Below are 26,417 nucleotides of genomic sequence, written 5' to 3' on the forward strand. Positions count from 1 at the left end.
AACAGCTTCGCATGGAATTACCTAGAACACACTGCTGCTAATTTCACTTCTAGGGCAACATACTCCAAGACACAACACTGCAAAATAAATTGGAAATTGCTGTCTCCAACTAAAGATGCAACTCTGACAGTAGAGAATATTTTTACAAGTTAGTCCCACTGAGAAAACTACTAAAACAAAAAGGTATTAAGTACAAGTTAAGGACAGAAAAATGAGATCCTCAAGTTGGAAACCATCCAGACTAACAGAGTTAAATACCAGCACTTGTATAAAGACTGCCATGGGATTCTTTAAAGATTATTTCAGAATGTGAGTTGTGCTTCTCATCCACAACAAGGTATTTCCACTAAAGTGAGGCTGGTGTTAATTTGGCATTCCCTACTCAATTACTGAATGAGTCCAGCCCTGTTCCGCTTGGGAAAAATAACAGAACCTGACCAACCAGTAAAAGAATTACTGAAATGCATTATTCTTCTGCCAGAATTCCTCCTTTGGGAAGGTAATTTTTAATTTTTATGGGTACCATTAAACTTTTTTGGAACATACTACTAGGAAAAAAATGGAAAACAATCATCTAAAATTTGATGGGTTTTGGTGTACCATAGCCTCACTGTAAAAGGGGAAAAAAAAAATAAGCCAGAGAGGCTCTTACTTTCTTCTATGTTTTTCCTTCCCCTTCATTCCTGTTGAAGGTTGCCCACCTCTCTAGGTTTTGCCCTGTCCAAACGTTCAGGCACTACTCTTCAAACCTTTCAGCCCAAACTCCCAAACCTCATATTAAGTTGTTTCTGCCCATCAGGCTCTAAATCAACTTCCATAACAAACTCTCTGCAACCAAAGTAGTTCCCCAGCCAAAGACTCAGCAGTACCGCAAGTGCCATCTAAGTTTTCCCTCCACCATCCCTTGTTGTCTGAGGACCCTGAGGAAATGCCTTCTCCCCTCAGATCCTAGCCCAGCCAGACTGCATCACACAGGAAAGGGTCCTTCCCATCTGAGATGCTCACCTTCTGCTGTCCCCTTACCCCAGGTCCCTCTTCTGGGGAAGCAAAAGGAAAACAATGAAGAATGAGACCTTACCAAGCCTTCTATTGATGTGTTTACTTCCTTTTCCTTCTCATCTTCCCCATCAGTCAATTCATTTCTCTTGTATTTTGCCAGTATTTACATTTTTACCCACATCAGTACTGAACTTTTTTTTTAAACAGTAATTCTCAGCATCTAAAATCTAGTATGTTCTGAACTCATCGAGCTACTGCAGTTTATATAATTTGATTGCCTCAAGTGAACTATTTTAAAAGAAAAAGCTTCCAACATTTTTGATGATATACTGAGCTTTGAGTTTTCAAGTCTGGCATCTAATGTTCACAATGTTTATCTGAGTATCAAGCCATACTTTAAAAGCTATATAATAGTAGCAGATGAAGCAGAGGAAATTGTTTCTATCCTCATACTGTAGCTAACTTGCTCCATAATAATATGGTTCACGACTTATGGTTCATTTTAACAAATCCCATAAAAATCCTCTGATGGGCTTAAGTCTCTATCAGCTATATGACTTAATGATCAATTCACCAGAAGACATCAACAGAATAGTTTAAAATCTGCAGTGGAGGTAGATAAATTCAGAAATCCCTGTGAGGATATTAGCTGTTTACTACCTTACAATCCCAAGGGAATGCTGCATGACACAAAGCAAGCCATCTACACTGCTTTTATTCACTACAAATGCCAAAACTAGCAGTATTTTTACTTTCAGATGCTCAAAAAACATTTAGTCAGTAAGTTAATTATAACAGAAGAGAGCAGTTAGGGGCCAGAGCATGTTTCTCCACATACAGCTGCCCTATATGTAAGCTCATTCACCCTGCAATGATCCCAGCCTAAGAACAGCTGTGTATAGCTGGAATGCAGAAGGCGGCTTCTTCTGTAACCCAGGACTGACCATGAGTGACTGAGGGCCTCCAGGTTTACATCCTATGACACAGGAAATTTGATTTTCAGACTTTTATGAAAGATCCCCATACACTGCCTTTCTGCTAACAAAAGAGAAAGAACAGTTGAATTAGCGTAAAACAGATTACAGCAATAGTTCAAGCACTAACACTTTAATATTCTGAACATTACTGTCTTCCCCAAAACAGCATCTCTGTAGCTTGTCACTTACACTACCTGGTGCGGTACAGGCTTGTCAATACTTCACTGCGATGCCAGCCTCAAACCTACTCTGGCCTTTGTTTTGCAGAGTGGTAAGGTTCAAGTACCAAGACTCTTTGGGGCTGGGGAGGAAGACTCCTAATCCTATGCCCATAAAGCAGCACAATACCATTACCATAGTTGCTATTTCTACAGAGCTGGCTTTTCTGAATTTACTCACTACAACTAGACCTAGACACAAAAATGCAGAATCCAGGAGTCCTCTACTCTCAGGCGCAACCACTCACTGCCAGGCCAGGGCCGCTATTAATGTGCCTACAGTAAGGTCAAAGATGAAATGCTTTTAACAGAATATACTGAGATACTTGACACTGACAGGCAAATGAGCGGTGCTAACTCCCCACAGGTAATCCAATAATGGAAGCACCATAAGAATTTTGTTAAAAATTAACAAATAACCATCAGCTCATTTCCCCAAGTAAGATTTCTGTTCATTTACTGAAGAACAAGACATCTGAATATAATTTTTGACAAGTATTCAGTAGACTACACAGCCCTGCCATGCTCACAGCAGCCTCAGCTGTTCCTCTCCTGGGGTCAACAGTGAAGAGGAAGCACAACTATTCAAATGCCATCAGAGGTACCTTGCTAAACACAACATACGTAGGAGCCAGCCAGTGGCTGCTCTGAATTTCTGTGAATGTTCCATAAACAAAGTAACTCCTGCCTTTAAAGTAGCAAATACAAAGAAATACTTAAGTACTAACTCTGAATCTACACCACTGGGCAGAGGTATAGGGAGCTTGTAGCCCTCTTTCTCAGATACCCACTTTGCAAAGCCCCAACTAAAGGAGAAGAGTGCTGCTTGGTATACCCTACACTCCTTTATTCCCCCAACCATACACACACACACACACAGATTACGTGCTAGCTCTGACCCTGCTTACATGCTCAGGTTTCCATCAGAAGGAAACTCAGACACACAGTGCAAAGATGTGTAACAGCCCACCTCCTACCACTGAGGCAAGACACAGGCAGAGCTCACATGGGGTGAGAAGTTTGCACCACAGAGCATTCTTCCCTTGAAAGTAGGTCAGCTTAAATTAACAAAATTCACTCTGCAAAATTATACATCAGATTTTTGTTTTTTTCCAAGGCACCGCTAACAGTGTTCCCAGGCCCCAGAGCGTATCTGCTGTTCAAGACTATTTTGTTTTGTTTAAAGGAAAACTTCTGGTTCCTAAAATTGAAATTCTTGTTTCTTCTCTCTCTACCAATAACCATCTAAACCTTCATAATTGCAACACATTAATCTAGCTACTACAGACTTGCTTTTAGGGAGGGTAGGGGTAGGGAATTTTTTCACCCACAAAATAAGAGGATCCTTAACAAGAATAAAAGTTCATCATGCAAATAGGAGTTTGGAAACTCAAGTCTCCTAGGATCAATCTTCCTTCACTTCTGGTTTAAGAGCTGCAGAAAACTGAAAGCATAATCCCTGACATTTCACTGCACTTGCAGAACTAAAATGTTTGCCCTGTGGATATGCCAACACTGCAAGTAACTGGATAGAAGCTAATCACTCTGCAGGTTTCATTGTAATTTAAAAATACCCAAAGCACCTCACTAGTACATCCACATAGCAGTATAAATTGGACTGTTTTGTAAATGGTTTCATCTACCTGTCTGTCAGCAGAGAGATGAAAAAGAATATTGATAGCATAACTGGGCAGCTATGTAAATGGGACAACTAAACCAATTCCAAATAATCTCTAAGTCTTTTCTCTCCACTTAGTAAAATTTATTGCTCCTCCCTTCAGTAAACAACCTTTGGCAGCCACGCAATTTTTTTGCACCTGTCACTAAAAAAGTAGTCAAAGAAAAGAGAAGATAATGGATTTTGGAACTTGGCATTCATTCTGTGTAATTTTTTTTTTCTGATTAATAACAGTTTCTGATGACACTGTTTTAAAGCTACTTGTGTTATACATAAATCTGCTATTTGTTTCTAACATACTGCTTGTAATTCTGTAAACATTTCTATTTGACTTTTTATCTTTTCATTAGCATAAAAAACCCCTAACATTTAACTTTTCCCCATAGCAATAATTAAGAGTTTACAGCCTCTCATAGATATCCCTGTCAATACAAACTGGATGTAAACAAGTTTCAAAGTGAGTGGTAGTAAGTTTTTTAACTAAGTTAGCAATTTAAGGAAAATGGCTGTAAATCCATAAAAAGTTATCAAAGATTCTTATGAAAAAATACTTTCATCCAAGAACTAGACTGCATAATTAAACAGTTCAAATCTTAGTTATAAACTGATTTTAATTAAAGGTAATCTGACTCATTTTAACTATGTATAAATTTAAGCCAGACAACATATTTGTATCTATTTTCTAAAATATCTGTCACTTCTCCACAGCGGCTGATCAAACTTGCCAGTGAAAAAACGTTTTGGGTAGGCAACTTGTAATACAGCTATGGTTTATTTCTGTCAGAGGCTGACTGCTGAAGTGTGAAAGAAACTCATTAAAAATCTCTCACTGTGATCCTGCATTGCAAGGAAAAAAAGAAAGAAAATACTTAATGAAGGGTACACTTAGCCTGAAGCCACATTCATATTCTGCTTTTCATTTTACGCTATTTCAGTAAGCAATTAAAAGACAGCAATTAGTCACAGAAACACTATTCATACTGGTCATACTGGGAGATTAAAGAGGTTAACACTTATTTTATGTTAATATTATGAAAGTAATGAGGGAGATCAAGAACAATACAGTCAACTAAAAATCTCTTACCTTAATCTTAAAACAAGATTCACTGCACATGGAACTTCACTATACTCGTCACTAACGGCAGGCTGAGACTGTTAAAGAAAAAAGCAAAAAGTCTTATAAAGAATGCCAAAGGAAAAAAAAAAAAAGAATCCCTAAATACTTGCCATGCTAACAGTTTGAAGTTAGCACAGATTATTTTACACATCCTCTTAACTTTCAAAAACCTTCTAAATGCTTTCAGTAACACAATCTAAAATATAGCTGATAACAGTAAAACTGCCATATTTCAATTACAGAGATACAAATGATAAGGCCTGCATTAAAGCACTGAGTGTAAGAGCTTTTAATCCACCTTGCATCAAAACTCCAATAACCTATTAAATAATACGCACACAGTGAGAATACCAAGCTACTACTCACATTATTTTTGTGTAACAGTTTTGGTTGTTAAGCAAGTCTTGCATCTACCCATCTGCAAAGAACTAGTAGTATATCAAAGAGGCATCACAGCTCAGAGAATGTCCTTCACAAAGTAAAATCAAGAATAGGGATATCTTTCACACTATCACTCCTCCCTCACACTATGATACCCTCCCCAGCCCTCAACTAACATTTATATGAAGTCTCAAGCAAAAGTGTATCCTACATACAGAGTAGTACCTCAGGGTCCTCTACGCTACTGTGATTTCATACCCAGCTAGGCACATTGTCACCACTCACAGAAGCCTGTTCAAAGGTTACAGTCAAGTCCTCCCAAAATAAAGACTTGCATCACAAATCTCATTTGATTGTTTTTCAACAGTTTTTCACATTAAAGCTACTTTTAAAAAAAAAAAAAAAAAAGTGTTACACAAGATCTGTATTTTATTACCTGTGTATTTTAAACAAATGCTAATGAATATTTGGAAAATTATTTATTCACTAAAAGGGAAGCAGATTCTTTTTCTACTTAATTAAGTTCCTTCCATTCATATATATACCACTACTATTATTTCTGCATCTTCTACAGACCTGTTATTTCAGTGTATAGGAATGTGCAGCCCAAAGACCAACAGGTGCACACCAACAGTGACAAGCTGCATTAGTCTCAGTTCTAAGGCATCTTCTGGAGCATTTAGGAAAACAAAAATTAACAGAAGACTTCAAGCAGAAGCTTTTTTCTCTTTCATAAACTAAACTCATAATAAAAGAGTTACCTGTATAAACTGAGTTACAAACTGCAGAGCTCTCAATTTCTAAGACATAAAAAGACTGTACGGTAAAAGTCCTTTTTTTAATACTCAGCTTACATAAGACACCTCAGATGCTGAAGTGCTATGTAAACTAGCTCTGCAATGGAAAGACTGGGGTCATCACAGGAGCTAACAGGACCAAACCTGGCAGAAAGCTGTTAGTCTTTTAGAAGATTTCTACGACACCAATGAAAATCAGAGAATCTAAAATTGCAGGTGAAGCGGCAAGGGTCACCCACCCAAGGAGCAGACATTTTTAAAAGAGCACTTTGGCTGTAAGCCAGTAATCCTATTAAGCAATTATTTATAGCAGCAATGCTTCCCACACTCTCAGCACAGGGCCATGAAACTCAATATGGTATTTTATTCCTCTGAATTAATCTACTATGCCATGGTACTGAACTATTTTACTGTATATGGGATGAAGCTTTTTAATTATAAGCTACATGTCATGATACAAATCATGAGAATGAAAAATTACTTGGAGATCTTCTGGCTACTCCAAAACAGCCATCATTACTCTGACAATTAGACAGCAATTATTGTGATCCAGTTATGAGGATTCATTAAAAACAGCCAAATTACCTATCTTAACCAATTCTCCTGGGCAGGAACATAACATGACTTTAAATTTCCTATCCATTTATCCACTATGTGCTCAAGTTAATTGTTACAGTCCCAACTGCATACAGCTCTATCCTCACAAGTACTTGCCATACAAGGCTGCAGAACAGCACTCCCACCTCAATTCACATTTTTAAAAACAGAAATGAAAAATAAATCCCTTCACTCAAACACTTGGAAGAAAAAAAAAAGATAAAAGAGATTTTTACCTCTGGGTTCTCCTCCTCTTTTACTCTTCGTGACTGGAAAACAAATGCAGTGAGATATGAGTTATGCAGCTTTATGTATTAAAGATCCAGAAATACTAATAATTAACATTACAACACAATATCTTGCAGAGTGTAAATGTCTTGGCACAAACAAAAGTCACCTTTTCCTGAGAAACAGCAGCTTTGCCTTCCTCGCTCTTCTCATCCATTTCATCATCACTCCATTCCCAGTCCCCATCTTCTGTTTTATGGAGGTGACCACTGGAACCTGGTACTCGTCTGACCTACCAAAATGTTAAGCGTTCACCATTACACAGACATCTTCAGCCTTTATCAGTGTCCTGGTTAATCAGCAATTCTCCTTTATTTGTTTTATATATGTTTTCATTAGTTTGCTGGAGGAGTCACTGGCATACTGGAATAATGTCTGACCTCAGGAGTCATCTTTGAGCCAGTGGAAATAGCTAAGCTATGCAAAATTCTTAAAGGAAAATGGGGTTTGGATGCATTTTACAACTGCTTAGGGACAAGCTCAAGTAGATGACAACCACTTACTATGAACTAACCCTTGAAATGAAAGGAAGCTATTCAAGAAAGCAGAGTTACACAGACAAGGTTGTTCTTGGGACACAAGTCTTAAAAACTTTAACTGTTCTGCTAAAAAGCTTTAAAATGTATAAAGGCGTTAAAGATACTTTTAAAGTAAATTTATCCTTATTAAAAAAAAAAAAAAAAAGCAGCTGTATGAAGACTGAGAAGGTAGGCAGGCATGCACCACACCAAACTAGTTGGGCAAACTCCTGTAGATCAAACAGTCTAACAAGGCTTAATAGGAGTATCCAGCAGCTAAATCTGAAAATCAAATACTCTTCCAATGCCATCTTGCTCTTTTTCAGAGCCTGACAACGGTCTTGTTTTCCCCCAGACCATGTTTAGCCTATTTGAGCAAAACAAAAGAACATCCAACAATTCTTCCCACACCTTGGTATGCATTTATGAGACCCATGAGATGGCTGGAAGCACAGCACAATAAGCAGCAGACCCACTGGTGTTTAGATTAGAATTGATTTCTCTAATTATTTCACATTACTGAACCAATATACAGTTCCCACTGCACAACTTCAAATGCTTGTACAGGTAAGCTCCCCAGCACTATAAATTTGTAAAGCTTAAAGCATATCTTTTTGAATTATAAAAAAGGCAAAAGTTATTCAGAAAAACAGCCTGTACATTGGTAAGAGAATGAAAGGAACAAACCATTAAGTATTCACAGGATATAAAACAGGGAACTAACTTGACAGAAAAGCAGTTTCAGGCCAAGAACTGCTGGAGAAGACATCTAATAAAAGTAACTTTGTAAAAAAATTATGAACTAGATTATCTTAGCTCAGAATTGTTATATCTTGTTTGTCAGTATCCACAGTAACATACACAGCCTGGTTCAACTTTGGTTTCAGATTCCTGTCTGTGGTGTTTTGATGTCTTGCACTGAACTATACTGAGCACTGATTAACTTGGTTCTACCATCTGACAGTTGGTGGTGGTGATTGAAACCCACTGTGCCACCACAGCTACCTCACAAAACAGCAAGATGTTAAAACAACAAACAACAAAAAACCCCAAACACCCCAACTAAAAAAAGTCTGATTTCTAACTAGAAAAATTACTGTTTTTCCAACTTAATGAAAATTACATAAAGACTAAACTCATATTAACCTTGCTCTAAACCCCTTCTGCTGCTGCAGAACATAATGTGAGGAGAGGTGCAGCATGTGACAGATTTCAGCTGCTTCCAAATCCCATCAGGTAGTACTTCAGCAAAATATGCATGGCATGAAAACAGTATACGACACTAGAAGTCTGAGCTCATGAGCTTCTAGAAAATTTTCCAAAATGGCTTTTCATAGAGAGCTGGGCACTTAAGCTGTTTCTCTACTGGATTTGGACCAAACAAAATTTGGAGCTGGCTGGCCTGACACCACAACAGCAAGAGCAAGTATGAACTTAGGAGTCTACTTCCAAAACCTTGTGCATACACAAGCAGGTATCCTGGTGTCTGTCTGCACTGTTTACCTCTTTCTCCCTTCACTCCCCAAACACCCATGTGCTCCTCTCCCTTCCCTTTTGCACATACAAGACTAAACTAGAGGAAAGGGTGAAGTTTCTAGAACCTCAGCACACTTCTGTACCTTCTTCAGTCCTTATGATATTCTTCCCTTACATTTTTCCCCTGCATTTGTACTCCTTTGTAACCGAGAAGAGGGGAAACCTATGCAGGACACCAGGGGAATATCCTACTCCATCACTTGAGGGACAAATTCTACGCTATTTTCCCTGTTTCCCATATCACGCTCCTAATGTACCAGTTTTAGCTCTAGCTGTCTCAAAGCTTGGTACAAGCAGCTTATGTGTGTTTGGGAGGGAAGACCAAGCAAAAGACAACAGAAGCAGTAGCACAGCAATTTCTTACTAAACTGCTACCAGCTCAGGCACAATCAGTGAGCTCTTAAAGTCTACATCATCAGGGATTAGCACAGATACAAGGTAATCTAGCAGGCAATTTGCCCAGTGCTTGTGGATGTAATTTATTATCCTTCAATGAACAGCCCTGACATATGCTTTTGTTTAACAGCACAAGTATTCTCCCAACAGCTATACACATACCTATGAGAGGACATCAACCACAACCAGAAGCCAGCTTTTCAAACAGAATAGGATGGTGTACAGACACATTCGCACACTACATCGTGCACTAATCAAAATCTCTTCTGCATCCACTTTCATTGTTCTGAAGACTTATTCTAACTAGAATGATTTAAATGGAGCTTAATGATGCTGGCAGAGAGTTACGGAAAAAACTTGACTGATGAAGATGGAGTGCATTTCAAGTTTTTTTTTAATAGATTGCCTTTTAATAAGCAATAAACAAATGGCTCAAGGAAAAGAAAATAAGTTACTGAAAAATAAAATACTGTGTTAAATTAAATTATTTTCTTGAAAGGTGTCTGAAGGCAGAAAAACAAAAGTTCAGACTTACACTCTGTTTCAATCAGACTGATTCCCACCAATACACATATTCACAGGAAGGAAATCATTATTTCAGATAGAGCAAAAGTACCCAAACTGTTCAACCTTCAAAAATGTGAAGTTGTTGTTTATGACATTTTTTTATTGATGGGTGTGCTTAACACTTGCATTACTTAGCAAATGAATTTGTACAATTTTTGATTAACAGTGGCTTTGCTCAGGCTCAGTTCTGGTTAAAGCCACAAAGACTCAGTCACATAGGAAGGGCATGTACCCTAGGTGCAGGACAGAGCAAAAGCGGTGCACCACATCTAAAAATAAATTCATTGTCTCTTCATTCATCATAAAACTATATAATTCTAATAATCACATAGTGGATGGAAAGATATTAGCTTAAATTTCTGTTGTAATTTATCGTAACAGACTTGATACTAGTATAGTGCTGCTTCTCCTCAGATCTTCTGTCTTTTCCAGAGCACATGCCTTAAAATGCATATAGGTAGTAACACATGTGAAGTATTCTAGGAGACAGCTAGCATTTTACCGTATTCAACTCACATTAATAAAAAGCAAAACCACACCAGAAGTAGTAAAGGAATAAAACCTATATTGTACAACTAAAGCTTTTTAGGCTTTGAATTCGGCACAGAGAACCACTTTAAAGGGCTAAGATAAGACAACTGAGACAACCTACTAGTTTGCTGCCATGGGAAGAGACAATCCTGAGACATCCATCAGGGCTGCCCCGGGACCTACCTGGTGGTACAGTGAGCACATTCAACCCACCAGCCTGGAAGAAAAACTAGTCCTTTTTTTCTTTCCTGATCAAGTTTTTTTGCAAGATTTTTAAGCAGCCTATCTTGAGGTAAAATAGCGAAGACTGTAAGCAAAGAAGCAAAAACAAAAGGGGCAGTGAAAGGGAAGCTGGATCATCTTGTTTTGGCAGCAGCAATCCCTCAGGACCCTCAAAATCACGTACTCCAAAACCCTTACAATGCAGCATCATGACTGGAGTGCACAATCTGTCACACCAAGTCTCCTCAAGCTTTCATTTGTGCTCCTACAGCTGTGCAGATGACCCAACTGAAAAATTAACATGGAACACAGTTAGCTTGCAGTCAAATCAACTTTTTAATTTAACTGATCATGAGCTAGTACAAGTGCTAGAGCTTGCACAAGAGGAGGAGCTGAAATATAATTTTCAGTAGTTGCCCCAATCATCTGTGGTAAGAAATCATTGTAAATTCCCAAAAAGTGATACAGACATAAACATGAACAGGGAGCAAGTATACCCAGACACAGCATACATATGTCTCCATTCCCTTTCATGAGCATGCTCACTGAAGTTCTTTAAACGTCACACGATCTTTTGTCATTCCTTCTTGTTTTATTCAGCCCAAATACTAGGCTTTCAGTATTAGACTTAGTAATTTTTCTTCCCTTCCTACATGCACTATAAACATATTGTTGGCTTTTCAGTATAAAAAAAACCCTTTTCCTAAGTATCTTTGCAGCTTTTTCATCACGAATTAATTTATACAATTAACATTACACATCAGCAGACATTGGAGGGGAGTAGGACAGGGAAGCACACTTAAGTCAAACTACCTGCTTTTGGTATCTTTTTTTTTATGCTACTTTCTCACATAAATAGCTTTTTTTTCATGGGGAAAAAAATCATGAATAGCATAATGCTGTTATTTTATGTTCTGAAACAGAAACAGTAGCCTTAAAGAAACATTTTACAGTGTAGATACACACTTCATTGGTATCAAATATTCAACTAAAAAGGACAATTTTACCTCAGGAAAAACTAATTTGGTATTTTCTCATATCAACATATTATTTGTACTTTCAGAAGGAATGCATCTAGGATAAGCATTTAAGCATTACAATGACAATTGCAGAGTTTGGAGACTACAGTAGCCCTGCATTAGACATGAATCAGTTGTAGGGGTCAGCACCCAATGCAATCTTCATACAGTTTATTAGACTATGATCATCTGTACGAAATTATGAACGGTCATAATCAATCCAACCAATAAGCTCTAGCATTGACCAGTTGTATTTTTGCTTCAAAAAGAAACAGTAAGGGTGAAGGCAACCCTTCAGCACTTTATGTATTTCCCTAATTTCTAGTAATCATCTTTTCATATTATGCTTGCTTTATCAAGACAAAGATATTTTAAATAACATTAAAAGTTCTAAGACTGTTTGATAACCACAGGATAAAATTAAACCAATTCTGTCCCTTAAAGAAACAAATTCTTTTTAAACACTTGTCTTTGGCCACCAAACACTCGTCTTTTGTGCTACCCTCAGTCCTAGTTTGCTAGGATGCAAAACGTATCTTCTGCTCTAACCTTTCTTTCCCATCTCACAAAATACCACAGAATTATAGTGAGCACATTTTTATAAAGGTATACCAAGTCGCTATACTAAAATCTTCAGAAGATTTTCACTTCATCACAATCAGGTCTTTCCGACCTTTTGGATTACTCTTGAAGTGTTCATCACAGAGTATGGTAAAGCTCTATATCCCTTTTGTCCTTACAGGCCTAAACAACCTTCAACACAGGAAAAGCCTTTTCCAGCAACTACACTAAGGGCCATTATAACAGGCCTGTGAGGAGATGAAAAGAAAAAAAGGAAAGAAAGGAACAAAGATAAGCAATCACTGAGCCTCACTGGTGCTAGAATTTTTCTGTTACAAATGCATCTTCATTAGGGTGGAAACAAAATGCGTTTCTCTAGATGACAGTCTCACATATTTTACTGTGTTGATTGTTTCCTTTCAATTTACAAGAACAGATGTGCAATACACAGAAGTATTTTGCTGAAGAATAGTTGTATACATACATGTACTGAACTGTAGCCTGTTAAGCACTCACATTACACAATACAACAGGAATCTGTGCCTCAGGTGTCAAGCATTTGTAGCAAAAACATCATGGTCTGCCCATCAGGGGAGAAGAAGGGAAACGATTATCCCATTTTCTCCCATCAAACTGTAGTCCTCTATGGCAAAGCTTACAAATTCTCTCCTCTGGTGGTGGGCAGCTTAAGCTACTCTTTGAAATGCTGCAGCTTGTAAAAGTTAATGAAAACGCTGCAATGGGCCAACAAAAAAATCACTACATAGAAATGATGAGGAGAGTTCATGGGGAATTGATGGCCTACATAACACTCAACTGTTAGCTAAAAAATAAACTAGATGGCTACTGACGGAAGGTTATAGAAAGCTGTATTCACCACTGCACAAAGTACTCATCTGTGCTTTGCCAATAATCTCACCCTCACTGGGTCACTGCAAGAACCCATTGAAAAACTGATAGAAACAGCAGCACATCAGAAGAGATCACACAGACAGCAATAACATCAAGACATTTTCAAACAGCAAATTCAGAGAGACATTGCAACATGATGAACGCCTCAGAGGGCATCTCAAGTCCCACTTAAAGGATCTCTTTTATCTCTGACAGAGTTTGACTCCCAGTTCTGCTCAACAGAAGTGTTTTTTGAAACGTATGTTGAAGATAAACTTCACAAATATGGACATTAAGAGTTTTTCTACCCTCAAAATAAAGTACTAAAGAAAACTAATGTGAATAAACAATGTCAAGTGTATGCAAGACTTACAGTATTACCCTGGGAAGGAAAAGAATTACCTGAAGACAAGAAGGAAGGAAATTCAAACCATGCTTATCTTGGAGACTTGAAAACATAACTTAGGAATGAGTACTGCATAGCTCACAAAGGACGTCATACAACGATGAAGAAACAAAGACAGACCAGACTTCCTGCCCTATTTATCAACTTTCGATGAGATTCAATGACGCATTACCCTTGAGAGAACAGATAAACCTCTCTTCTCATTTTATTTTACAATCAAGTATAGCATTTCCCTCTGTTCTGGTTTTGGCTGGGATACAGTTAATTTCCTTCACAGTAGATAGTATGGGGTTATGTTTTGGATTTGTGCTGGAAACAGCATTGATAACACAGGGATGTTTTCATTAATGCTGAGCAGTGCTTAGAGTCAAAGCCTTTTCTGGTCCTCACACTGCTCCACCAGCGAGAAGGCTTGGGGTGCCCAAGACGTTGGGAGGGGACACAGCCGGGACAGCTGACCCCAACTGACCAAAGGGATATTCCATACCATATGACATCATGCTCAGCATATAAAGCTGGGGGAAGAAGAAGGAAGGGAGTGATGGCATTTGTCTTCCCAAGTACCATTACGCATGATGAAGCCCTGCTTTCCTGGAGATGGCTGAACACCTGCCTGCCAATGGGAAATGGTGAACGAATTCCTTGTTTTGCTTTGCTTGTGTATACAGCTTTTGCTTTCTCTATTAAACTGTCTTTATCTCAAACCCACAAGTTTTCTCACTTTTACTCTTCAGATTCTCTCCCCCATTCCACTGGGGTAAAGTGAGGGAGGAGCTGCGTGGTGCTTAGTTACTGGCTGGGGTTAAACCACAACACCCTTGTATGAACTGTCCTTCAAAGAATGCACTATGTTCTTCCTGATTCATGCTATCTCAAACTCCTGTTGATTACATACAAACAGCTAAAGTGTCTTCTTTCTATGTCCTCCTTTTCTTTCTATGGGGGATTTTTAAGACAGTAAACATTATTTGGCAACTGCACCCATGGTTTCTATCATAATGACATACTGATTGCAAATTCATGAATCAGCCTGCTGGAGAGAAGACATCGCTGCAGACCTCCATATGCAAGCCTAAAATTGTCAGCGGACTTCAGTCCAACTTCCCAGTCTCTCATGTGTCAGTGCTGAAATTGGCAGGAAAGTCCAGCAACATGAGAATGGATGCTTATCCTCAAATGACATTAGCAATTAGTGCTACAGGTAGTTTGAATTCCATATTCTCATTCAGATCCAGTTTGCTCCAGACTGACTTGTTCCAACCAAATGTTAAATGACCTTTCATTAGTCTTCTTACAAGCTAGCTTAAGAACGCTTGTCTTGAGCGATACTAGTCTAGGACCAAAATTACTTTCTGAAGTGCCGGATGAACAGAGAAGAAAAGGCAAATGGAAGGTAAGCACAATTGTGTTAACACTGATCCTAGCATGACTTACAACAGGGGTTTGTATTTGGAATATTGTAAGTATTTGGATTTCATTCCTGGTTATCATTTGAGATACTACTAGAAGACTGATACCAAAGGCAACATGCTTGCATTTCACCCCAATGATTACAGCATTACAGCAGTTGAGAATATGCTTATATATCTTCTGATATCTGCTACAGGCCTCCCATTTTACAGAAGGAAATAAAGCAGTGGACAAATGAAGTAATTTATCCAAGGCCACAAATCAAATCTGAGACAGAGCATGGAACTTAAACTTCTCATCTCTACAAAAATAAGGAGGAAGTTCTGTTACACTGCATGCAGTAGTTATACAAATGCAATTTCTCCATCAGCTTTAGTCAAAATACACAGCATTCATAGTTCTTTATTCTAGGATTATATCTCTCTCCGTAAATATTTCAGAAGGAAAGGGAAACAAGTTAAGATATGCTCAATTCTAATTTGGGTTTTATTGTTTTAAAAACCTAAATCCTCCTTCCAAAATAGGAACTAAACTGAATCATAACTTTAGCTAATAAAGAAAACAATGAAAGCCTTCAGTCTTACAAAGACAAATTAACACATATTAGAAAACATATTTCGCATAATTCAGAAGAGCAGGGAATAAAAATGAATTTGAATGACTAGCATTTAAACTGCACCCAACACAAAAACAGCTTAGAATATTGTAATCTATAACGAAAAGCAGTTGTAGGAGGAAAAACTTAACAAAACACTGCCAACATTACCACAGCTGTGGAAGAAAGACATTATGAACACCAGCTACAATAGAGAATGCTTGGACAATTTAGTCAGTGAAAAAATCATGACTACCACAAAAATATTAAGCATCGTATTATTATTGTTGTATATGTTGCTGCTGGTTCAAGCTTATTCCACTATACACCAGAGTCACAAAGATTTGAAAATAAATTAGGCTGCTGACAGAACTATTTGTCCTCACCCTTCTAAAGTAGGATACAGATAATTTAACATTCCCAGCCAACAACAGCATGCATAAGGTTTCCAGGAGAATGTGTGCTTAACCACATGAACAGGGCAACTGTAAATCCTGTCCATCAAAGGTTAGCCCAAATCAGCCTGACAGAGAGAGAACTCCAGCATCAGAATACAGAAGCTGTCCACATTTCCCAAAGCTTGATGAAAAGCAGGCTACAGCATAAGGAAGCAAAACATAAATTGTTGTCTTTTAGGCACTGACGTGCTTGCTATATGTAGATGTTAGAGACTGGGGAAAGAAAAATCTATTATTCATCACTGATTCGTTTGCTTCTGCAATCTCTTTACAAGTTTATTTTTGTAGGGTGACAAGGAAGGGAATGAGCATTTTCTGAATATTAAGATCTTTCTACTTCCTTATTCACAACTACTCAAAACAGAACTGGGCTCACTTACAGATTTAGTATTTTATTTCAGTGTCAAATTCTAAAAAAACATAGAAAGGACACACTGTGGGATACCAGTGCATACAGGCATAAACATTACTGCAGTTCATACAGGGTACAGCATATGATCTAGACCACATTAAAAATCCATTCTTTCAGTAAGAGTAACATTATGCATCTACTGTCTTTTTCTCATTATACAAGAAGATGACTGAACTTGTAATCTTGATTTTCCCACTATCTCAATTATTTAAGCTATTCCTATTAAAGTCTCTGGCAACTGAATATTTGGGACAAAGTCCTGGGTAGATTTAATAAATTTTTAACTCTGCTCCACAAAAGAGTATGGTGACCTGACAGTATGAGAAATAAGATGCATTTGTGTAAGCAAAATTGATGGCATTAACGAGCATTAAACATTTCAGTAATATGGCAGGTGCCCTGCTGCCCTCCATATATAGGTAACTTACATTTGGGCTCTAATTTGTTCCTAAATTCCTGAAGAGAGGCAAATGTATAGACCCCACCCATTTAAAACACATCTGCAAAAGTCTTTGTGGAACCCTGACACTGCTCCCTATTAATTTCTAACTAGAGAACAGTCAGCACTGTTCTCCATATTTTGCATTTGCATATTTACAGAAAGCAATCCTTTTCTTTTTTTTTTTTTTCTCTCTCCTTTTTTTAAACACACATCCTTCTGGAAATACTGCAGTCCAACAAATCAACTAGCTTAGCTTTTTCTAGAGATAAAATTGTCTTTTATTTTACCACTGATGCCCTTCAGCTATATCTGCGAGTACAGTATTCAAGATACACACAATCCCACGTGCCCCAGAGAGCAGGATTGACAAGGTGGTTATTTAAACACCTCACCTTTTTAATTTTCTGCAGTCTGTCCCAGATTTGACTTTCAGGCAGAAAAGAAAGACCAGTCAACTGATGCTATATATCTTCACCTTTCCCTAAGACTGTGGTAATGGTTGTTACAGGAGACAGGACACCCTTGTTACACAGATCCCAGAAGTTTTTATAGAACAGATATGCTGAATTATTCTTCAAAGTGCCAGTATCACTTGGTAATTGATAAGGTGAGGTTTTCTGGATCCCCAACATCCTCCCCCTTCCCTTTTTTTTTTCTTTTCCATCTTTTTGTTCTTAATCAGAAGTCCTAAAAGCTTCACTTCTCATATAACTTCATGAGATGTATTTATAATGCCAGTTACCATGCCAGTTTTTTTATATGAAGAACGATAATGAGAAATAGGATGTTATTGAACACAGTTTTGGTTTTAGCACATTTTGCTCTGTGTATTTTTCTCTCAAAAAAACCCCAGACCAGTTTTTTTCCACACACATCTTAAGCCTGTAGAGCAATCAGATTGTATAATTTTTACCTTTAGCCATCTTGCAAACCTTTCCTAAATGTTTCCTAAAATACAAAAGCAAATTTCAATCCCCACCCCTATGCATTTATTTGCATCCCAATGCAATGAAGGAAATCAGCATATTATCACACTTATCCAATCATGGCACAAGCCTTTTGCTTAAAACAGTTACACATTTAATCACATCTTAACACTTGAGGTAAAAAGCAAACCATGGAGAAGTCACTTTCTACAATATATATATTCATGCAAAAGAACATCAGTCTTTCTGCATAAGAACACCTACACTGTAATCCCCTTTTTGAAAAAAAAAAAAAAAAATTCTTAGGTCCAAGACAGAGCATGAATTCTCACATGTACACACCATCTTTTGTTCAAGAGCTGAGGCACTTCCTCAAGAGGCGGGCAGTCCCCATCCAACCCAGTCTCACAGGTCATGTGAACACCTTAATCCCTTTGCTGCTGGCTATTCTTAAATTCCCCTGAGTTCATTACAATGCAAAGTCTCATTTTTATTCTGATGCAAGCCACAAAAATTCTGCAACTCAAATGTGCTTTATGCAATTGGGGACCTTGTTTTTTCTCACCACGACTTATGCAGACTATTGTTATTAATGGGATGTGTCACTACCTTTCTAAAATAACAGCCTGGCATTTCTGCTTTATAGGACCAAAAGGTGTTAAGATATCACAGCAATTTGATGTTAGCATCCCTTCCTCTTAAGCCACTCTGCATATTGCAAATATAATCATGGGAAAAAACCCTTCCTCTTAGTCTTTTGCTGTTTTTCCTCCTACTTGGAAAAGAAGTTAGACAGAACTTTAAGTGTTTCATATACAGGAACAGGGCAGGTTTTGGTTTTTTTGGTAACTTTTTTTGTTCAGATGGGTTTTTTGGTTTGGTTTTGGGTTTTTTGGGGGTTTTTTGATTGTTTTGGTTTTTTGGTTTTTTTTTTTTTAAAGTGCAGGCAGGCCTAAGACACTGCTTTGACAGCAAGAATTTAATCTGGCATAGAAACTAGTTCTGGGATAACTGCAACTGGCCTTTCAGGACCAGACACTAATCTTAAACTCCCTTCTCAGAATAAAAATTGAGATGTGCAAGTCATCACTCAGGACTGCATAAGACCCTTCCCTTTGCAAGAACTGTGGAGGTTTGTTGCATTACACCTTTTGTGGTATATGAAGAGATTCAAGTCCTCTACTTCACTGTCCACAACTACACGACACAGAAACTTACCTGGGGGAAAAAATTCACGTATGCAGAAAAGAATAGATAAGGCTGAACCCTGAAAGTTTGCAAAAGTTACCTTTCATATTCCACATCAAATTAATTGCTATTGCTTCTCTACACTGTACAAGCATGCTTAGGTTTTGTCCAAATTGCTGACTGAAAGGACACAAATGATTTAAGGCTTTGCAGTTCATGAAAAATGTCTTTAGACATTTCTGGTATGTATATTCCCTATGTGAAACAACAGAACTTTTTGTCTAAAGAACACAGGGAAGCACTGAGGAGGCAAACACATTATTTGGTGTACACATCTCCCACGCCCTAAAGTCTCAGTCTGAAGGGTTTGAAGCTCAGTACTCAAAGGTGACCCTTCTGTGGGAAGAGATGTCATTAGCACTTCAGGTGGTACATCCTGAGTCAGTAAAAACAAGAGCAGAGAATATTCTTGCATATATGTATGTTATCCCACTAGAAAGATCTAGGAACATCAAATCCTTCAACTCCAAGTCAATCGCAACTGAATTCTTCAATTCCAGGTCAAATGCAACTGGTGCCTGCAAAATATGGCAACACTAAGAGAAACCGTTATGCCATTTAAAATTTCGCATGAGAATAATGGTCAAAAAATATTTCATTTACATCAGGTTCAAGCTTTCATAAATCATGTTTTGATCTCATAATAATTTTCTTCAAAAATTTAAACTGCACCTCTGTTAGAATTAAAATATACATTCACAGCTATCCAGCACATCCTTCCAAAGCAGTTATTTATTCTTTGCTCTGAAGTGTGCAACGTCATGTTTATAGAACATTTATAATTACCTTCAATGAAATAAGTCAATATAGAAAATTCGAGTCACTGATGCAAACTTGCAAATACTTGTTTCTTCCTTAATGCAGCACAAAGTATCGCAAAAACTGAAAAAGCACCAAAGTTAGATAAGAATTGGAAATACAGGAATCTTCAGCATTTTTGTTTAAATTACCACTTCTACTCACTATTGGAATAAATTATACTGCCTATTTAAAGTAAAGAAATGCAAGATCATTACGTTTTCTTTCATGAAAGAGTACTGCATAAAGGAGACTGGTAATTCTGAATTGAATAGGACTTCTTCAGCTCTCTTAACAGGTTCATGAAGAGCACCCTTTTTTAAGGGATAACACAGCACAAGTCAACAAAGAACAGAAATCTGTTTAAAAAAAAAAAAAAAAGAAAAACAAAAGACCATTTGCTTTAAGTATTTATGATGCTGGTTTGCTTTAATAGCCAAACACAAACAGTGTCGTGCTCACATGATGATAAGTGTGACATCCGAGAGCAGGGCCATCAATTCAGAAGACTGCCATGAAATCTTACCTACACTCACAGTTTAGGAATGGAATGGAATGGAATGGAATGGAATGGAATGGAATGGAATGGAATGGAATGGAATGGAATGGAATGGAATGGAATGGAATGGGCGATCAGTGGGAGGAAAACAAAGCTATTAAAAGCTGAAGGGAGAGGGGAAGAGGGAGAACATTTCTCCATCTCTAGAGGAAATGCTGAAAAATAGGTACAGATGTTCAGTGTACCAATTCCCCACCTCCTTTCACTCTTTCATCGAGTCTTCTCTTCCTAGGATAATGCTGCTTAGAAACAGCAGAATGTAGCAGCTCAAACTAGAGACACTATTTTGTCACATAAATATCTTGTAAACAAGTGCAGGTAATTCCCTGCACTCCTAATTCTGCTTTCCAAAACCATGAGGTTTTACATATCTCTGGCCCAAAATTTAAACCTGATTTTGATTTGAGAAACTGCAGTGTTTTGTAGAAATCCCAGTAACATGGCAAATGTGCAAGTTTACTAATTCACTATGATTTTTGGTTTTCAGATGTTATTTCTGCATTTATTAGTTCCACTACATAAATTTCATTACTGAATGTTATTAACTGCAAATAATTCTTTAATTCACGTTTTAACAATAGTCCTTTCAGGCATAAATGTGTACCTGTGCTGAGGAAAATGTTTTCAATTAATTGTGCAGAGGAGTTGCACTGTTTCTCAAAAGCAACACTTCACCTCAAAACCAAGGAATCTCAAATGGGCTATCAGGCATGACACACAGAGAGAGGCTCTTTTCTTTCTCTTCCCTGCCTGGCCCTCTCTGCCCCCAATTAAATTAAGGTGCCAAGGCCAAGAAGGTACCTGCAGGAATCAAAGGAAGCCAATCAGAAATACATCAAATTGGCAAAGTAACTTGATACTCTCAAAGATGAAGAAGAAAGATAACCTGAAGCTCTAAAGATCTGGATCTTTATCTTCCCTGGCTGCTCAGATTCACAATGGTGAATCACTACTAAAAGGCTTTCTGTTTGAGGGATCACTGGATGCTCCTTTTATAAATAGCATCTTCCAGTTCCACCATCCTTTTCTATCATCCAAGCTGTTTACTTAAAATGACCAGAAGGCAAAGGAAAGAAGGCAAATAAAGCCTCATGCAGAGCTTTCATTACCCAGTAACAGAAGACTTATTGTAAGGTGGGTATTCTGGGCTGCATCAAGAGAAGTGTGGCCAGCAGGTCGAGGGAGGGGATTCTCCCCCTCTACTCCACTCTCGTGAGACCCCACCTGGAGCACTGTGTCCAGCTGTAGGGCCCCCAACATAAGAAGGACATGGACCTGATCAAGCGGGTCCAGAGGAGGCCATGAAGATGATCAGGGGGCTGGAGCACCTCCCCTCTGAGGACAGGCTGAGAGAGTTGGGGTTGTTCAGCCTGGAGAAGAGAAGGCTCCAGGGAGCAGCCTTGTACTTAAAGGGGGCTACAGGAAAGATGGGGAGGGACTCTCTATCAGGGAGTATAGTGATACGATGAGGGGTAATGGTTTTAAACTGAAAGAGGGAAGATTTAGATGAGATATGAGGAAGAAATTCTTCACTGTGGGGGTGGTGAGACACTGGAACAGGTTGCCCAGAGAAGCTGTGGCTGCCCCCTCCCTGGCAGTGTTCAAGGCCAGGTTGGACGGGGCTTTGAGCAACCTGGTCTAGTGGAAGGTGTCCCTGCCCATGGCAGGGGGGTTGGAACTAGATGATCTTGAAGGTCCCTTCCAACCCAAACCAGTCTATGATTCTATCATTTCACTGCCAGCAATATGGTCACTGAAGATTATTTAGGAAAATAGTCTACTACTGCAGAATTCAAAGAAGAATTTACTATGATTTTGACTTACTTTCAATCTCAAAGCCTTGAAAATACCATTTCAAGGTGAAATTCTGATTTCTTTCCTTTTCTATTTTCTACAAGGTTTCCATCTATTTATGCACATAAGAAAAATTACTGTAATATACATTCTTAATTCCACACAGATTTTAGAGACCTAAGCTTATTCAAAACATTTTAAAATAAAGGCAATCAAAATGAAAATTTGAGTGCAGTTCTCCAAAAAGTTACATACGAACTATGAAAATAACAAACAGAAATCTGAGATTTTCATAAAATCCGATTTTATAAAACCCCAGTGCTTATATGTTAGTTAGATATCAAGAAGCAGCATGCATTCAATCAGGCCATAACATTTAAAATCACTGACCTAGAGCCGCTCCTAAGTAAGCAATGCTCTCCCAGCGTGGGTGACTTTACGGTTCAGGAAGGACTGAACCCTGCTCACTGCACTGTGTGTTAGATGCAGCTGCCCTCTGCTGTCTATGACCCACACAGCACAGCTGGGATGCATACATCTTTGTCATCCTGTTGATGTTTTCCCCCTTTCACTTCATATACTATGCAACTTTACGTTTACCTGCAGATGCACAGTTTGAATAATCTCGTGAAGCTGCTTTTCAGTGCTAAACAGAAACCAGACTCTGCATACCATTACTATTCCAGTCCATCTTCCTATTTAAACAGGAAGCTTTAAACTACCTCAAAGTTTTCATAAAGCCAGAAAATTTTAATTTCTTGAGCCAAGAGCACTTTTCAGCTAAATTAAGTTCCCCATAAAGCCACAGGGCAGCAGAATCTCAAGGATGTCCTGCTTCACCTGTACTTCCCTTGCAGTTCTCCCCACAAACTTCAAGAATATCACCAACATCAAGCACAAGTGCGGGAAGGGAGGGCAAGTGCCAAAACAAATGGCAAGCGATTTTTTTTGTGTTGTACATCCAAAAGCTTTACAAGGCCTAAGCAGGAAAACTTACTTACTTTTCACTTTCTGCAGAGTGTTGGGCCCATGCTCATTTTTTTCTTCTTCCCTTCATTTTTTTTTAGAACTAGGAAGTCTAAAGATTTAACTTCTCCATGCAAAAGCAAGACTTCCCAACATAGCTACTCCATTAGTCTTTCAGCAAATGATAACAGATGGCAACACTGCTTCTGAGCCACCCTGCATTTACCGAATCCTCTTTGGAATTTGTCTCCCCGCATTATCTTCCTGACAAACTTCCCAAAAACGTACAAAATCAGAAGTAATACACACTTCCACATCCCCCCAGAACTCCTCGTTACTTTTATGAACTAAGACAGGCAGAAAGGCTTCTTCTACCACCTTGCTAAAGAGACCACAGTGGGAAGTGTTGTGACACTAAGGTGACCCTAGCAAGCCAGCTGTGGCTGCCTGCATTGATAAAATACTGATTTGGCCTATAGACCGAGAACAGATTTAATAACAACTAATTCCATTGAGTTTCTTTCACTTAGAACACCGTTTCAAATCCAACAGAGGCAATCTGGTTTTGGGTGTCATGCAAGTGAAGTGTTTGAGGCTTCATTTCTCAGAAGGCAAACAGGTAAAACCAGTACCTTCCTGCACATTCTCAGCAGGAGACAGAAAACTAAAACATTAAAAACCAGAACAATAAAATAGAATTATCTTCTGGTTAGTTACAAGACTTACTTGCTAATCAAAGAATCTACCACCAGCATCATACGTGCCTGGACTTCCTTTATCCTGTCTTGAGTCTTTAACCAGGACTCCTTCAACAGCACCTTTAAGAATACACTACACTTGTATTTCACAGTAATGAAATCATCCCCCAGTACTGAAAGTTTCAAGAGCTTAGACAAATGTCAAATATTTAAAGCTACGGTCTAATCAGAAAAGTTGTCTCATTATACACCAACCTCGTGTTAGTCCATGCCCTAGACATTTTTGAACAAGTCAACAGGTCACGAAAACAACATTAGCTAATGAGCAGATCAATGTTGTTACACGAGACAGTGACTCATTCGCCGCACTAATGAATTCTGAAATTGAGCCATGATAGCCCATGAACTGGAAAGCACTATCCAGTATGGAAAGCATTATTTTTTAATGATTAAGATGAATCACGTGTGAACTTTTAAACCCTGCCAAAACAAGTAATAAGTTACTGTAGAGATGCTTATGGCCATCTGAAGTACAAAAGACACTCGAGTCAACTATTCCATAGTTTGTTTTAAAGCTCATCTATTCTGTACTAGATTAGCTCCATTTGAGAGGGCACAAAATCCAACCTCATGAACTCCATACAGATGGTAAAAGCACCCTATGAAAGGACGGACAAACCCATATACTGTATGAAGTTCCTTGTATCTTATGGCACAACTGCACTTAAGTACACCTGGCAGAAATGCTGATGGCAATATTTTCTTTATCTGAAATGTTAAAACAAAGCTGATGCAACTGCATGTTTCTGCCCCTTAAAAGACCTTGCACTTCTACTACCCACTAACGCAGACGCTACTTTCTGATTACGTGAATTTTTGTCAAATTTACATTTTATGGAAAAAGTGTTTCCATTAATTTTTACTTGGAACGACGTCTTAAAAATAAACAAAAAACCCCAACATGGTCTGAATGCCAATTTCTCCTTTATTTTTTCTAGTAATATCCAACAGTATAAAAACAGTTGCACTGTTTTTTTCATTTGTAGCAGTGTTCTGGATAAACTGAACAATTAATCCTCTGCGATAGAGGGGCCTCCCACACGCAAAGTCTTGCCAAATACATACTTAATAGTTCAGCTGCTGTTTTCCAGAAAAAGTGTTCCAGTAGAGCATCTGTCCCTCCTCTTTATACATCACCATAATGAAATAAGTATTTCTTAAAATGTAAAGAATCATAGCAACGAATATACATTTTTATAAATAACCTGAGCTCAAACTAATGTTGCTCTCTGCTTTTCAGAAGGTCTGGAGTTCCACTGCACTAACACCCATCACTGGTGAGGTGTATTTTTATCAGATTAAATCCATTACTGAAACAAGGAAATGTATGTCTGCTGAGGGCCGCTGTTAGAGGTGTCCAAGAAATCTAGGATCTAATGATATTTTCCTCATTAAATGCAGGGGATTGTTAATTTCTTCTATAGGGTAACATGATGGTTTCCCTAAATTAGCTGTACTACAGAGGTAGAATTCCAACCCATCAGTAAGGGTATTTCTACTAAGGGCTTAATAAAAACTGGTATTACTCACCCTAATCATCTCTTTACACTGTCACAGGTTTTTCCCAGTAACTTACAACTCTAAGCTCTAAAGAGCTTCTATTAACAGTGCAGAGCAATACCACCTTCCCAAAAATAGAATTCAAGCCCAATTATTACTCAGATTTTTTTTTTTTTTTTTACTAGCAGCACTTCAGACAGCAATAAAATGAAATGCAGATACGTGTTTTTCCCTGTTCACTTCATAGAAGTGGCAGTCATGCAGGAGATTTTCAAAATTAAAGAAACAGGATTATAAAACCACAAAATTGACCCAGGGCCTTTGGGCATACAGAGTACTTACAGTTATAATTAATTTTTTCGTGTGACAAGATTGCAAAACTGACTGTGGAACTGGAAGCTGTTTCCAATTTTCTCTATTCCAATATGGCAATTCTAATCACAAATGAAATGACTTAGTATTCAGTTTAAAATTAAAACTACTTCAACATGTGTTAATAAGTAGCGTATCCAAACTCTTGCTAAACTGTTGTATACACAGACCTCATCCAAGCAGAACAGGGCAGGCTGCTCTACCATCACACCACCTAACAAGGCAGAGGCTGCAAGCAGGGCTTCCACATTTCTATCAATGACAAAAGTGCAGCCTCAGAGCACATCCCTGCTTACCATACCACACTGAGCTTGGACCATTCACCACAGCCTTTTTTCCAGTTCTTCCTGACACCAGAAATGCTCTCACAAATGAGAGGTCACATTAATGAAACCCAGAATTGCCAGGAAGAAGTTGCATGGTGTAACACTGATTTCTGTGGATCAGTACCAGTATATCTCTAAGCAGGTTCTGCACAGG

At 38.2% G+C, this 26,417-nt stretch overlaps 1 protein-coding gene across 2 annotated transcripts in view; it reads right to left on the minus strand.

Moving 5' to 3' along the window:
- STK39 (serine/threonine kinase 39) overlaps nucleotides 1-26,417 on the minus strand; it is a 106,078-nt gene that overhangs the window by 36,182 nt on the left and 43,479 nt on the right. For both annotated transcript variants that reach the window (XM_074829029.1, XM_074829028.1), the window contains exons 11-13: nucleotides 7,162-7,284; nucleotides 7,001-7,033; nucleotides 4,957-5,024 (exon numbers count right to left, since the gene is read on the minus strand). In XM_074829029.1, the coding sequence (XP_074685130.1) occupies nucleotides 4,957-5,024; nucleotides 7,001-7,033; nucleotides 7,162-7,284 (224 nt within the window). The remainder of the gene's footprint in view (nucleotides 1-4,956; nucleotides 5,025-7,000; nucleotides 7,034-7,161; nucleotides 7,285-26,417) is intronic.

Source organism: Strix aluco, chromosome 6, assembly GCF_031877795.1.
Source record: "Strix aluco isolate bStrAlu1 chromosome 6, bStrAlu1.hap1, whole genome shotgun sequence".
Classification (NCBI taxonomy): Eukaryota; Metazoa; Chordata; class Aves; order Strigiformes; family Strigidae; genus Strix; species Strix aluco.